This window comes from Eutrigla gurnardus, assembly GCF_963514095.1.
Source record: "Eutrigla gurnardus genome assembly, chromosome: 4".
In the NCBI taxonomy this organism is placed as follows: domain Eukaryota; kingdom Metazoa; phylum Chordata; class Actinopteri; order Perciformes; family Triglidae; genus Eutrigla; species Eutrigla gurnardus.
Window position 1 is genome coordinate 24305289 of NC_139918.1, and position 15360 is coordinate 24320648.

General features: G+C 43.6%; 2 protein-coding genes and 1 pseudogene across 5 annotated transcripts; 2 read left to right on the plus strand and 1 right to left on the minus strand.

Moving 5' to 3' along the window:
- The first annotated feature begins 1241 nt into the window (after window positions 1-1241).
- On the plus strand, window positions 1242-4974 carry LOC311012335 (dnaJ homolog subfamily C member 5B-like). 2 transcript variants are annotated; one of them, XM_084007744.1, is made up of 5 exons: window positions 1242-1550; window positions 2542-2649; window positions 3124-3337; window positions 4023-4197; window positions 4512-4974. In XM_084007744.1, exons 1-5 carry the CDS (start codon window positions 1474-1476, stop codon window positions 4607-4609), a joined length of 672 nt encoding a protein of 223 aa, XP_083863870.1. In that variant the 5' UTR covers window positions 1242-1473; the 3' UTR covers window positions 4610-4974. The 2 variants fall into 2 exon arrangements, with proteins under 2 accessions (XP_083863870.1, XP_083863871.1); XM_084007745.1 differs by lacking the exon at window positions 1242-1550 and adding an exon at window positions 2280-2354 and having other exon boundaries at window positions 2461-2649.
- Window positions 4975-5359: 385 nt separating this feature from the next.
- On the plus strand, window positions 5360-11154 carry LOC311012331 (E3 ubiquitin-protein ligase TRIM63-like). The gene is made up of 9 exons (XM_084007737.1): window positions 5360-5734; window positions 6579-6751; window positions 7654-7828; window positions 8733-8828; window positions 9554-9787; window positions 10035-10057; window positions 10176-10300; window positions 10369-10619; window positions 10891-11154. Exons 1-9 carry the CDS (start codon window positions 5615-5617, stop codon window positions 10972-10974), a joined length of 1281 nt encoding a protein of 426 aa, XP_083863863.1. The 5' UTR covers window positions 5360-5614; the 3' UTR covers window positions 10975-11154.
- A 708-nt stretch (window positions 11155-11862) lies between these two features.
- Window positions 11863-13101, minus strand: LOC311011918 (corticoliberin-2 pseudogene; annotated as a pseudogene). Of its 2 annotated transcripts, none has more exons than XR_014599451.1 (2): window positions 13059-13101; window positions 11863-12405 (listed from the first exon to the last, which is right to left on the minus strand). The product of XR_014599451.1 is annotated as a corticoliberin-2 pseudogene (transcript). The 2 variants fall into 2 exon arrangements; XR_014599452.1 differs by having other exon boundaries at window positions 11863-12386; window positions 13059-13083.
- Window positions 13102-15360: the final 2259 nt, after the last annotated feature.

Genomic DNA, 15360 nt, shown 5'->3' on the forward strand with positions numbered 1-15360 from the left:
AAAAATTTTAATCAAACATTGAGCTTGTTCTGACCCTTTTTCGTACCGCGATTTTATCACGCGAGATTACGCGCGAGGTTTTGACTGGTCCGGATGTGCATTGTATAATATGTAATGAGGCGCGCGTTGATTCGCCGCAGGAAGGACAGAGCCGGGGGGGCTTGCCTGCATGCAGACTCCAAAACATAATGGCGGCGCTTCGGCGATTTCAGGTAGCGGACGGGGCAGGGTTGGGTGGTGAAAGAGGGGTGGGCTTATGCAAGTAGCCGCCACGGTGACGTCACCGAAGGCGCAGAATCAAAATCTCGTGCTTTAGGAATGCACACCCTTGTGTGCTATTCCTGTTCGGAAAAAGAGCAGAAGCGAAAAAACGGCGCCACTTTCAAACTCCAGCCTTTCAGGCAAGTTTCAACTGAGGTCAAACACAGATATGCATGTTTTAACAAGAGAAATTGCGATTTCCAGGTGATGACTCCTTTAACAAATCTTTTAGCAAACATTACGTTCCAAAAGAAGGCAGAAGATGTATTTCCTGTTTCCTTCAATGTCGTATGTCTCAATGAGTTCTGGCAGATTTAGCATCGAAACCTGACACCAAACCAAATCAAGATCCCTGTTGGCCTTGGTGTCTGATATGAGGCCTGTAGTGTCCTGGGATCTCCAGCAGGTGGCGGTGTTGTTGAGCCTACAGCCAACTGGCCTGTATGTCCCTTCCATTCATTATTATGATGGTTCTGTGTTAAAGATAAGAGGTCATATTCATATTTAAATGGGTCTCTAGGGGGTCCATTGAGCCCCCTGAACCAACACAAACTGCCCCTTAGGTGTTCTCTCAGATCCTCCACGAGGTTCTAGGTGTCCTTCACGGTCTCCAGAGAGTCTCGGGGGACTAACGCATTGTTCTCCCTGTAGAACTGTTCCAAGCGCTCCGCTGCAGCAGCCAATCAGCTGCCGGTCACCGTGGGACCAATCAGCTTTGAGTACATCACAGGATCCACATCAACATGACGGTCCTGCATCGAGTTCTGACCCCCGTGTTGGTATCAGGGTCCTGAATCAGGTCTGGAGGAGCTGCAGAGGACCAAATGGGGATCAGACCGACTTCCTACTTTCTCATTACTACAGGACATGTTGGTTTATAACACCATCATCATCATCATCATCATCATCATCATCATCATCATCATCATCATCATCATCGATCATCACAGAATCATTTTGTAATAAACTGTTTGCTGTTGTTATCAAACATCCCATAATATTCACGTTCTCTTGTTGAGCAGAAACAACTTTCAGCGCCGTCGACTGTAGTTTTATGATTGTTGCGGCTGCTGTTGGTCTACCTGTCAGTCATCACTGACTCACCTGGTTGCCATGGCGACCTCCCCTCCCTGTCACAGCGCGTCCAGTGGAGCGTCTCGTGAAACCCGAGCGCGCGGCGGCGTGATGTCACCCGAGCCGAGCAACTGCTGAATGTTTGATGGAGGATCAGAGATCCTGGTCGGACCTCCGAGACCTGGACCGGCAGACGGGGCTTCGCCAGCAGACAGGTAAGGACCAGCTCGCCGGCTCTCTGATCTCTACACCTGACTGAGTGACATCAGGTGTTTTCATCTGACCGCCGTCTTTAATCTGCGCCGTTGATTCCGTCATCTTCTTCCCCCAGCTGTTCGTTCACAGAGTTTAATAAAGTTGTGAGTGTTTGAATCAGTTGATCAGCCGCTGCTTCGTCTTCTTACTCATGTTTATTCATGAGGAACGTTAATCAGTTATTTATATTTATGTCAAACTCTTAAACGTTGAGTTAAAAGAAGAATATTTGTTTGTTTATCATCAGTAACATAAACAAGTTAGAGGCCAGACGTCGTGTTAAAAGGACTGCGTTTCCCATGATGCTTTGGGAGGGTGCTGCTGTTAGCTCTAAATGTTCTAAAGATCACAATGTACTTTATTATTAAGTAAACAACCTCGTCAAATAACTAAATGAAAATGTAAAAAGAAAACATTATTTGAACCAACAATGTGTTTGTTTAAATTACTAAGGAAATAAGAAATGATACACTAAATGCATCATTATTAATCATTCAAATCTAATACAACTATTATCAACATTTTATTATTATGAACAATAATTTGTTTTTTAATGAATATATTTATTGTTTTATTTATTTTCACTTATTTCACTGATTCACTTTTTTATGAATGAGTTAATCAGATTAAAGACCTGCCCCAGACGGGTCCTCTGACCCGACGCCCCAGTCCTCCCAGTCCTACCAGACCCAGTCCTCCTAGACCCAGTCCTCCCAGTCCTACCAGCCCTCCCAGACCCTGTCCTCCCAGTCCTACCAGACCCAGTCCTCCCAGTCCTACCAAACCCAGTACCAGTCATACCAAACCCAGTCCCCCCAGTCCTACCACTCCTACCAGTCCTCCCAGACCCAGTCCTCCCAGACCTACCAGACCCAGTCTTTGTCCTCCCAGTCCTCCAGATCGTCCCAGTCTTATTTCCAGGAGGTTTCTTGTGTCCTTGTCCTGTTTCAGGATGTCTGACGGGAGACAGCGAACGTTGTCCACCTCTGGAGAGTCTCTGTACCAGGTCCTGGGTCTGGAGAAAGGCTGCGGCCATGATGACATCAAGAAGTCCTACAGGTGAGTCAGCTGATGACGAGTCAGCTGATGACGAGTTGGCTGGTGACTCACTGATCACATGCTTCATGTAGACTACATTTACTGATCGTAGCTTCAGGTCCAGGTCCAGCATCAGGTGCAGGTCCAGCTTCAGGTCCAGGTTGAGCTCCAGGTCTTGTCAGGAAGCAGAAACGGGAAAACATATTGTAAATAAAGTGTCCAAATGATGATGCAGGTCCTCCTATTGGGTCGGGTCTTCCTGTCGGGTTGGGTCCACCTGTCAGGTCCTGGTGGGTCCTCCTGTGGAGAAGATCCCATAGAAGCTCATAAAACCTCATAGAACCACATAAAACTCCATAGAACCTCATAGAACCCCATAGAAGCTCACTTCTTACGTCTCTACTGTCCCTTTAACCGAAGGTCCAATGAAGACCTCTTCCAGAGCTTTCTCCCAGGAGGACCAGCGTGCTGACAATGATGCCGTGTGTTTGACAGGAAGCTGGCGTTGCGGTTCCACCCCGATAAGAACCCCGACGACCCAGCAGCGGCGGAGAAGTTCAAGGAGCTGAACAGCGCCCACGCTGTCCTGTCGGACCTCACCAAGAGGACCATCTACGACTCGTATGGGTCTCTGGGACTCTACGTGGCCCAGCAGTTTGGGGAGGACAACGTCAACGCATACTTCATGCTCTCTACCTGGTGGGCCAAGGTGGGTGTGGCTTAGACTCACTGGGCGGGGCTTACACAGACTCTGTGTGCATGTGACCCAACGGGAAACGTGCCGGTCCACTAGCTTCTGTAAGTGGATCTGGTCTGAAGGTTTCTAGATTTGTTCAGGTAAACTGACAGCTGGACTTGACGAGATCAGATGCTGTCTGCAGGATCTGGTCCTCTGAAACTATTTAACTGGACAATCAAAATGAAGCAGAGATCCTGGTCTCACGTCTGAATATTGATCCTGGTCTCAGGTACTCTGAATGTAGGTCCTGGTCTCAGTCTTGACAGGTGGTCTGAATGCTGGTCCTGGTCTCAGTGACAGGTGGTCTAAATGCTGATCCCGGTCTCAGGTGGTCTGAATGCTGGTCCTGGTCTCAGGTGGTTGGAATGTTGGTCCTGGTCTCAGGTGGTCTGAATGCTGGTCCTGGTCTAAGTGACAGTTGGTCTGATTGTTGATCCTGGTCTCAGTGACAGGTGGTCTGAATGCTGATCCCGGTCTCAGGTGGTTGGAATGTTGGTCCTGGTCTCAGGCAGTCTGAATGTTGGTCCTGGTCTCAGGCGGTCTGAATGCTGGTCCTGGTGGTGTAGTGGATCTTGTGAGTTCTGTTTACCATCTCAGGGTCTGCTCCGATCTTGGGTGGTGTAGTGGGTCCTGATGAGTCCTGTTTACCCCTCAGGGCCTGTTCCTGGTCTGTGGGGTCCTGACCGGGTTCTACTGCTGCTGCTGTCTCTGCTGCTGCTGTAATTGTTGCTGTGGGAAACTGAAGCCGACGGCCACAGCTGAGGGGGCGGGACCAGACTACGTCTCCCCTGATGACCTGGAGGAGGAGATCCGCAACGACCCCGACACCGGTGAGGCGACAGGAAGCTGTGGGCTTTTATTTTGACAGTCACACAGCTGTCTTCCTCTTCCCTTCAAGCTGAATTTCATCTTTCTTCCTTTAAACTGATTTTATGGAGAAAAAAAATACAAATATACAAATGATCTGTTATTGAAATGATTGATTTAATGTAATCAATAAATACTGTTTAATATGTTTATGTAAGTACCAGTTACTAGTACCAGAGGTGGGAAGTAATGAAGTACACTTATATGTACTTATATGTACTTGTATTTGTACTTATACTATGTATATCTTTTCTAAGACTGACTTTGTGTTTTGCAGATGTTGAGACTCCGATCGTTCAGCAGCCGACGAACGCCAGCGAGAAAACTCAGCTGATCACCGATGGACGCCGCAGATACGGGGACACCTACACATGAGAAAGGAAACAGGAAACAGGAAATGCATCAATGCAGGTCACTGCGTCAGAACCAACACATAAACCACCTCAAACGTAGAAACTCAGATGTGTGTGGACCCTCAGGTGTTGTCTGGGGGTCCCGTCCTCAGCTTTGTGGGTCCTCAGGTAAACTCACCTGCCCCCCCCCCCCCCCCCCCCCCCACTAATGTTGCTTTCAATCAAATTGAAGTTTCTATATGTTGCAGTGCATTAAGTATCAAACTAACGCTGTGATTGGTTGTTTCACACATGGAGAATCATGAATATAAAACTTCTACGTAGTTAATGTTTTGTAAACAAACCTTCAGATAAAGTTTATTTGTGTGAAAAACAAAACAAAATAAAATAAACACCTGTAAAGATGTCGTGAGCTGATTTTATTGTACACAGCACCTAGCATTAGCATGTAGCATTAGCACCTAGCATTAGCATGTAGCATGTATTTAAATCAAACATCTGGTTTCTTTAATAATTGAGTTTTATAAACTCTAAATATGTTTGAATGAATAATCTTCACTTATTAATGATCAATAAAGCATTGATAAGTAATTTATTAATGCAGCCTTTAGAAATGCACATTTACTTAAATTACTGCTTTACTGAAGTACAGTCTTAAGGTACTTGTACTTTACTTGAGTATTTTCACATCATACTTTGTGTATTACAGTTACATTGATGTATTCCTACGTTTACTGAGCAGCAGGCGGCGCTGCAGCCTCCGTCTTCATTCTCTGTACTGTCCCTTTAAGAAAGTCCAACACCCCCCTGCTTTGTCACGCCTCCTCATGACCTTTGACATATAAGGGCATGTCGGCATGGCAACACCTGACGTCTGTGGGTCTAAAAACAGCCGAGAGTTCAGTCTGCGGCCTCAACACGCCACGCGCCTCTCGCCTTCCCCTCCACTCCTCTGTTGGATCTGATCACTTTGATTTTCTGGCAGCTGCCCTTCATCGTCATTTTCATCATCTTCATCGTCATCGTCATGGAGAGTCTGGAGAAGCAGCTCATCTGTCCGATCTGTCTGGAGATGTTCACCAAGCCGGTCGTCATCCTGCCGTGTCAACACAACCTCTGTCGCAAGTGTGCCAACGACGTGTTCCAGGTACACACACACACACACACACACACACATGGTACAAAAACCTGTGTTCCTATCAGTAACCATTCTTATGGATTTGCCTCAAATAGTGTCCCCTAAGTTAGTATGTAAGTAAGTAGGTATGTAAGTATGTAAGTAAGTAGGTAAATAAGTAAGTAAGTATGTAAGTATGTAGCTAGGTAAGTATGTAAGTATGTCAGTAAGTAAGTATGTAAGTATGTCAGTAAGTAAGTAAGTATGTAAGTATGTAGCTAGGTAAGTATGTCAGTAAGTAAGTAAGTATGTAAGTATGTCAGTAAGTAAGTAAGTATGTAAGTATGTAGCTAGGTAAGTATGTAAGTATGTCAGTAAGTAAGTATGTAAGTATGTCAGTAAGTAAGTATGTAAGTAAGTAAAATGGTCATAATGTAGCATATCACATAATAACCTCCTCATAGAGGTCGACAACAGCCTGATTATATCCGTCTCCCCAAAACCTTCAAAATAAGAGTCCTATAGAGGAACTCCCACCCATGGATTGTCCCGCCACAATAAAAGCATTCCAGAGGAACTGTGACCTAACAAGGACCTCAGGATGAGGTTTGTGTTCAGATAACAACTGTCATCTCAGACACACACAGGAGCAGGACAAGGACACACTTGTGAAGGATTTTCACAATAAATTCATCCAACTCCCACTGTGTATTTACAGTAACTAGGGATAGATAGGATTTTTTCAAAATAAAATCCCAGAAGGTACTGCATCTGAACAGGGTTAGTGTTTCATGTAAAAGGGCATTCATACACATTAAACCCAGAGTTCCAGTCTTTAACCTCTTCACCTGTGTGATGCCCCGCCTCTCTGCAGGCGTCCAACCCCTACCTGTCGACGAGGAGCGGCTCCACGCTGACGTCCGGCGGTCGCTTCAGGTGCCCGTCCTGTCGACACGAGGTGGTTCTGGATCGCCATGGGGTCTACGGACTACAGAGGAACCTGCTGGTGGAGAACATCATCGACATGTACAAACAGGGGAGCAACAGGTAACACAGACACACCTGTACACACCAGGTAGCATACACACACCTTTACACACCAGGTAACACACACACCTGTATACACCAGGTAACACACACACACCGCACACACACACTTGTACACACCAGGTAACACACACACCTGTATACACCAGGTAACACACACACCTGCACACACCAGGTAACACACACACACACACCTGTACACACCACGTAGCACACACACACACACACACTTGTACACACCAGGTAGCACATACACCTGTACACTCCAGGTAACACACACACACCTGTACACACCAGGTAATACACACACACACACACACACACACACACACACCTGTACACACCAGGTAGCACACACACCTGTACACACAAGGTAGCACACACACCTGTACACACCAGGTAACACACACACCTGTACACACCAGGTAACACACACACACACGTGTACACACCAGGTAACACACACACCTGCACACACCAGGTAACTAGTTTAGTCTCCAGGTCCTGTTAGCTCAGAATGATCTTTTAGATCCACAGTGCTGAAACTGATCTTGTGGCCGTTGGTCAACAGGATGTTTAGAGTGACTCAGCACGCATGTGTGTGTGTGTGTGTGTGTGTGTGTGTGTGTTAGCTATTAGCTCTATTTTTAACGGTGGTCAGTGAGACTGTGACAGCAGCAGCTGATAAAAACACAGAAACATGACAGATGTTAGTGACACGTGTCCTCTACACTGTTACTTTCTTCACTGTTACTTTGTTAACTGTTACTTTATTAACTGTAGATGAAGTAGTGTAGTGTTATGATGTTTATGGGAGCCTTGTTGACTTCTGGAAATCAGAGAAAACTGCGATCAATATATATATATATATATATATATTGTCCACCTGTCTCTCTGAGCAGTAGACCAGTCGTGGAGGAGAAGCTGGAGCAGCCGATGTGTGAGACACATGAAGAAGAGAAGATCAACATCTACTGTATTACCTGCAGCGCCCCCACCTGTTCAATGTGTAAAGTGTTCGGAGCTCACAAAGACTGTGAAGTCGCTCCGCTGGACAGCGTCTTCCACAAGCAGAAGGTGACGCTGTCTCACAACTTGTCTGTTCACTACAGACAGGTTTATATCACACACAGGTTTACACCACCAACAGGTTTACACAACAGACAAGTTTATATGTCACAGACAGGTTTATATATCACAGACATGTTTATATCACAGGCAGGTTTATGTATTACAGGTTTATATATATCACAGGCAGGTTTATATATCACAGACATGTTTATATCACAGGCAGGTTTACACAACAGACAGGTTTACACAACAGACAAGTTTATATATCACAGACAGGTTAATATCACAGACAGGTTTATATATCACGGACAGGTTTATGTATTACAGGTTTATATATATCACAGACAGGTTTACACCACCAACAGGTTTACACAACAGACGAGTTTATATATCACAGACAGGTTTATATATCACAGATAGGTTTACACCACAGACATATTTATATATTACGGACAGGTTTATATATATCACAGACAGGTTTACGCCACAGACAGGTTTCTATATCACAGACAGGTTTACGCCACAGACAATGACCAGTAGAGGGGCTCAGACAGCAGCCAGCTCTGAAACATTCAGGGTCGTGGGGGTCTGAAGGCAGGTTCACCTGGACAGGTAACCAGACCACCACAGGGGTCCCACAGAGAGACAGACACGGAGAGACAGACACAGACACAGAGAGACAGGCACATAGAGACAGACACATCCAGACAGACACAGAGAGACAGACACAGTCACAGAGAGACAGGCACATAGAGAAAGACACAGAGAGACCAGTTTACCTGCAGGTCTTTGGACTGTGGGAGGAGCCTGGACTGGAACCTGGCGACAGTGCTAACCACACCTTTGTGTGTGTGTGTGTGTGTGTGTGTATGTGTGTGTGTTGTTTGTGTGTGTGTGTGTATGTGTGTAGGCCGAGTTGACTGACTGTATCTCCATGTTAGTCGGTAACAATGAGAGAACTCAGGCCATCATCAGTCAGCTGGAGGAGACCTGCAGCGCCGTCAACGTGAGTCCACCTTAGACCACCTACCTTAGACACCCTACCTTAGACCACCGACCTTAGACACCCTACCATAGATCTCCTACCATAGACCTCCTACCATAGACCACCAACCTTAGACCACCTACCATAGACACCCTACCATAGATCTCCTACCATAGACCTCCTACCATAGACCTCCTATCATAGACCACCAACCTTAGACCACCTACCATAGACACCCTACCATAGACCACCTACCATGGACCACCTACCATAGACACCCTACCATAGACCACCTGCCATAGACCACCTACCTTAGACAACCTACCTTAGACCACCGACCATAGACCACCTACCATAGACCTCCTACCATAGACCTCCTACTTTAGACCACCTACCATAGATACCCTACCTTAGACCACCTACCATAAACCATCCTACCATAGACCACCTACTTTAGACCACCTGCCATAGATACCTACCTTAGACAACCTACCTTAGACCACGACCATAGACCACCTACCATAAACCACCCTACCATAGACCACCTACTTTAGACCACCTGCCATAGACCACCTACCTTAGACCACCTACCATAGAACACCTACCATAGACCTCCTAACACAGACCACCTACCTTAGACCACCTACCATAGACCACCTACCATTGACCTCCTAACATGGACCGACTCACCTGAACTTAGACGTGTGCAGACCTGGTCCAGCTGCTAACGTGCTGACGTGCTGCAGGAGAATGGGCGGCGCCAGAAGTCGAAGGTGTGCGAGGCGTTCGATCAGCTGTTTGCGCGGCTGGAGGAGAGGAAGGCTGAGATGAGTCTGAGGATCAACGCGGAGCAGCAGGAGAAGCTGGACTACATCCGGGGTCTGAGCCGGAGGTACACGGAGCACCTGGAGACCACCGCCAAGCTGCTGGAGACCGCCATCCAGACGCTGGACGAGTCTGAGATGGCCGTGTTCCTGCAGGTGAACATCTCATCGATATCTGTTCCATACAGTCACCTTCACAGATTATTAATATGAAATATTATCCAACACATACAACAATATATTATATGTACCATATGTTTACTGTAGTACTTGTAGAGTATTTATACACTGTGGTATTTCTACTTTAATTGAAGTACAGTGGGCTCTTATTTTGAAATATATGCATTTGAACATGATTAATGAAAATTATACTTAACTGTAACTTTAATTTTTCCTCCCACAGACGACCAAACCTCTGCTACAGAAGTGAGTCTGCCAATAATAATAATAATAATAATAATAATAATAATAATAATAATGTTAATGATGATGTCATAAATGATGTCATTAATGATGTCATTGATGATGTCATTGATGAGAACAGGATTCTGGAGGGTACCAACACGACTCACATAGATAAAGTCCAACGTGGCTACGAGAACATGAATCACTTCGCCGCCGACTTCGAGCATCAGCGGCAAGCGCTGGCGACCGTCGACTTCATCAAACGTAAGAAACAGGAAGTTCTCGTCCACCATCCAATCACAGACACTCTCACATTAACGCTGTGCCCTCAGTTGATGAAGACGATGACGACGATGAAGAAGAAGAAGAAGGAGCGGTGGAGGTCAGAGCAGCGACCGCGGCCAATCAGCTGCCTCCTCCGTCTCCGGTCGAACCCGCAGGTGTTCAGCTCTCAACTCCGCCCCCTCAGAGACCCTCAGAGACTCCGCCCACCATGACCTCAGTGTCGAAAATCCCCGCCCCCTCCCCATCCACACTGACCCCGCCCCCTCTGCCTAATCCCAGCGCCAGCCCCGCCCCTCTGGTATGACATCACACCTTGCATTCAAGTACTTGAAGTGTTCAACAATTATAGATTTATAAATGTATTTGTTTAGATTGTTTTTATTCAATTTAATCACATTTTAATCCAAGGAATATCATTAAATATTGTTTTATTAAATCACAATTCAACTAAAGGACACTAATGTTTTAGAAATACTGATTTGATAGAAATACATGTTTTCATTTTAAAATTAAATGTATTCACTTATAGAATTATGAACAATTCATGAAAACTTCTGCTGCTGCTGCAGGTTCCGTCCGATCAGCTGACTGAGTCAGAGGACAAAGACGGACCCAAACACGTCTTCTCCTTCAGCTGGCTCAACCAGAAGTAAGACCAGTACCCCGGTCCAGGTAGCCTGGTCCAGGTACCCCAGTCCAGGACCTAGATCAGGACCTGGATCAGTCTGCAGGCTTCTTGCCAGACTGCCAGTGTTGTTTCTGTTTTTTTTTCATAATTTTACATTATGTTTTATGTGTATAAGATACACAGATGTCTCTCTCTCTCTCACACACACACATATTTATTTTAGATACACATGTGTATAAACCTAAAATGTGTTGTGAAAATAGAAGACATCTGAACTTAACATATCTGAAACATTTGTTTCTCTAAATAACAATGTTTCCCTGAAATGTCAAATAAATTATAGTTTTATTATGAACCTGGTTTTCTTCCAATGTTCGCTGAGTCGGCTTTAAATAATGTGTTTTTTCTCTGAACAGACGACAGTCTGTTGATTCAGTTGAGCTGGTGAAACCGTTATTTTGTGAAAATGACCTTGAAGGAATCAATAACTCATTCATATTTCTTCACAGTGTAAAACAGAGGAAACCGTATAATATATAGAATAGTTTGGGGACTACTTTCAGTGGCGGATGAATCCACAGTTGGATCTTGGATCTTGTAAATAAACTCAGGCGTGAGTTTGAAACTTTTTATTGTAAATATGAAATGTTCAGACATAATGTGACGTCACATCTTATTCTACTGATCAACTCTACACAACACTGATCGATCACGATCAATCAATCCATAATGAATTACATTGAAATCATTATATAAATCAATACATGTTTTACCACAAAGAAATATGTATATTATTTAGTATTTAGTTAAACATGTGAATATTTATTATTGATTAAGTGTATTTATTTATTTCAGCATTCATTGAACTATTAATGACCTTTTGAAGCTGTTTCCATGGAAACAGAATGTTGGTTTCATGTGTGAAAACATTAATCTGAATGTGACGATGTCATGTGACGACAGCGACAGGAAGTGATGCGTGTGTGGGGCAGCTACTTCCCGAAGGCGTCCATCATCCGGCGGTTGCTGTCGACCTGCTGGGCCAGCTGCTCGGCCCGGGCCAGCTCCAGGACCTCCCTGAGGAGGTGGAAGGTCAGGTCCAGAGAGATGGGGGGCTCCTCAGACCTCTTCCCCTTCTCCATGGCCTCCTCCTCCTCCTGGACCTGCAGGGGGCGCTGTGTGAGCTGCAACTGAGCCCGGAGGTCTGGAGGAGCAGCAGAGGAGGATCCTCCCCGTCCCCCCAGGTGCAGGAAAACCTCCTCCCCCAGGTGCAGGGAGACCTCCTCCCCCAGGTGGAGCAGCAGCAGTCGGGGGAGGAGCCTACGGTGGACGGCGGCGGGGGCGGGGCGACCGTCAGCAGAGCGAGGGAGGAAGACACCGAGCAGAACCACGACCCACAACAACACATTCAGCTTCATCTCCAGTCAGGGACGCGGTCTGAGGAGAGACGGGAGTCCTGCAGAGACCAGAACACTGATCAGGTCTACACCATGATGATGATGAAAGTCACCGTTGCTACGAGCAACCAGGATGCATCGAGTCACCGGGTGAACATCCAGATCACTAAATCACCTGAGCTCTCCCCTCTGTACATATAATATATATATATATATAGTATAGTAGTACTGTAGTAGAAGTAGTACAGTAGTACAGTAGTAGTAGTTGTAGTGGTAATGGTAGTAGTACAGTAGTAGTAGTAGTAGTACATTTACATTTAGGTCATTTAGCAGACGCTTTTGTCCAAAGCGACTTACAATAAGTACATTTGTCAAAAGAAGGAAACAAGGAAACCACAACGAATCATTGCCGATAAAGTAAGAGCTAAAGTAGAACAAGTGTTAGGTCCTCATCTGAGTAAACTAGTAGTTCAAGAGTAGTAGTAGTACAGTAGCAGTAGTAGTAGTAGTAGTGGTAATGGTAGTATTACAGTAGCAGTAATATACATATATATATATATATATATATATATATATATATATATATATATATATATATATATATATATATATATATATATATATATATATGTATATATTAATAATGAATATAACAGTAGTACTACAGTAGTAGTAGTACATTGCAGGTAAATTAATATCATAGAAGTCTCACCTGATGGTCTGTCTTCATCCAGCTGTGATGTTTCTCTGCTTCAGTCTTTCAAACTCTGCTTTATATACCAGAGAAAGAGGGGGGGGGGGTCTGTGAGAGATCATCATCATCATCATCGTTGTCGTCGTCGTCGTCAACATCATCATCATCACCACCACAACAAGGAAACATCTCATTGGTTATGATGCATTAATATCATGCAAAACAGAATAAAGTTGATTTTAAGATGATAATAAAATTAAAATGTGAACTTCCTGACTGACTTCCTTTTTTTGGGCAGGCGGAGGACTTCCATGCTGAAGATGAAGATGTGACCTTTACTTTCTGGGCTGGACCAACGCCCTGACCTTCATCTCCTGCATCTCTGACACGAAACACTGTGACACCCGGCAAGAAGTTCATCTTCTTCTGAGACGCCACGTCTCTGCTCCCGTTGCTTCCTGTTCACCGTTGTTCTGTCGTCTGAAGCTAACGTTGGTTTCAAACGCTATCGTTGGTTTCTAAAGCTAACGCTGGTTTCTAAAGCTAACATTGGTTTCTAAAGCTAACGTTGGTTTCTAATGCTAACGTTGGCTTCTTAGGCTAACATTGGTTTCTAAAGCTAACGTTGGTTTCTAAAGCTAATGGTTTCTAAAGCTAACATTGGTTTCTGAAGCTAACATTGGTTTCTAATGCTAATGTTGGTTTCTAAAGCTAACGTTGGTTTCAAAGCTAACCTTGGTTTCTAAAGCTGACGCTGGTTTCATTGTTTATTTCGTCGTTGTCCACGTAAACAAACTGGTAGATTTTAAATTCATGACTCCGTTGGATCGTCACTTCTGTTTTTTGTTCCTAAAGAAACTGAACAACTTACAGCAATACAACTACTTTTACCGTTAAATGACAATTAGAGACAAATAAATATTATTAAATATCATTATTAAATATCATTATTGAACATTATTAAATATATGTATTAAACCTAATTATTAAATATAATTATTAAATATACTTATTACATTTTATTTTTTAAATATCATTATTAAATATAATTACTTAGTATAATTATGAAATAGAAGTAATAAATACAATTATTAAATATAATTATAAAACGTTGTTATTAAATATTATTATTAAATATGCTTGGTAAATATAATATTAAATATCATTATTACATATTATTATAACATATTATTATAACATATTATTGTAACATATAATTATTGAATATCATTATTACATATTATTAAATATCATTATTGAATGTCAATATTAAATATTGTTAAATATAATTATTGAATAAAAGTATTCAATATTATTGTTAGATATAATTTTTAAATATTTGTATTAAATATTATTTAATTATATTATTAAATAGTATTGTCCTTCTCAATAATGTGGACAGTGAGTTCCGAAGCTGGTTACTTTAGTTGAAATGTGTGACTGCTCCTTTAATAAGAGGAAACATCATCAGTTTACTTGTTTTAATGGTTTGACTCCTCAAACACCATCAAGACTTTAACACTCTAAATTAATCATTAAAATTAAATTGAAAATCCATTACATTGATTCTGTTTGCACTCAAATTGAGAACATGTTGATCAAATATGAGAACTTGAGAAATCGATTGATTGATATGTGAGCAAACAAGTGAAATGAATTCTGAAACGATGTCATGAAGTTGTTTTATGTTTCCTCCTCTGGAGCATAAACAAATGAAACGTAATAAAGGAAACGGCTGAAGTGTCTGACAGTCGGAGGTTTGTTTAAAGGTCGATGTGTACCGCCTTCTGTCTCACTGCTGTGACCTTTGACCTTTCACTGTTTACACAACTACAACTGGAGAATCCTCCTTCATCCGAGTCACAGAGATTTTTCCTTTAATTTGAAAAACCTTTATTTTTTTGTTTGTGTTACCAAACGACCTTCACACACTGATCATTATCTAATATTCATTCAGTTCAGTTCAGATGAAGATCTCACACTTCCTGTTGTATGTGGACATTCGTTGTTTAAAAGGGGGCACCTCACCAGACCACATGAGACCAGGTCTAGAACTACTGCCCCACTTAGACCTGTTACACCTGGATTACATTAACCCTGAAGACTCTCTGAGACCTTTTTCTGATTTGTTTCATCTTTATATCATGCTTTTCAATATAATATATGTATATGGGCTGCACGGTGGTGTAGTGGGTAGCACTTTCGCCTCACAGCAAGAGGGTCCCGGTTTCGATTCCCGGGTCGGCCCCTGGCTCCTTCCGTGTGGAGTTTGCATGTTCTCCCCGTGTAGGCGTGGGTTCTCTCCGGGTTCTCCGGCTTC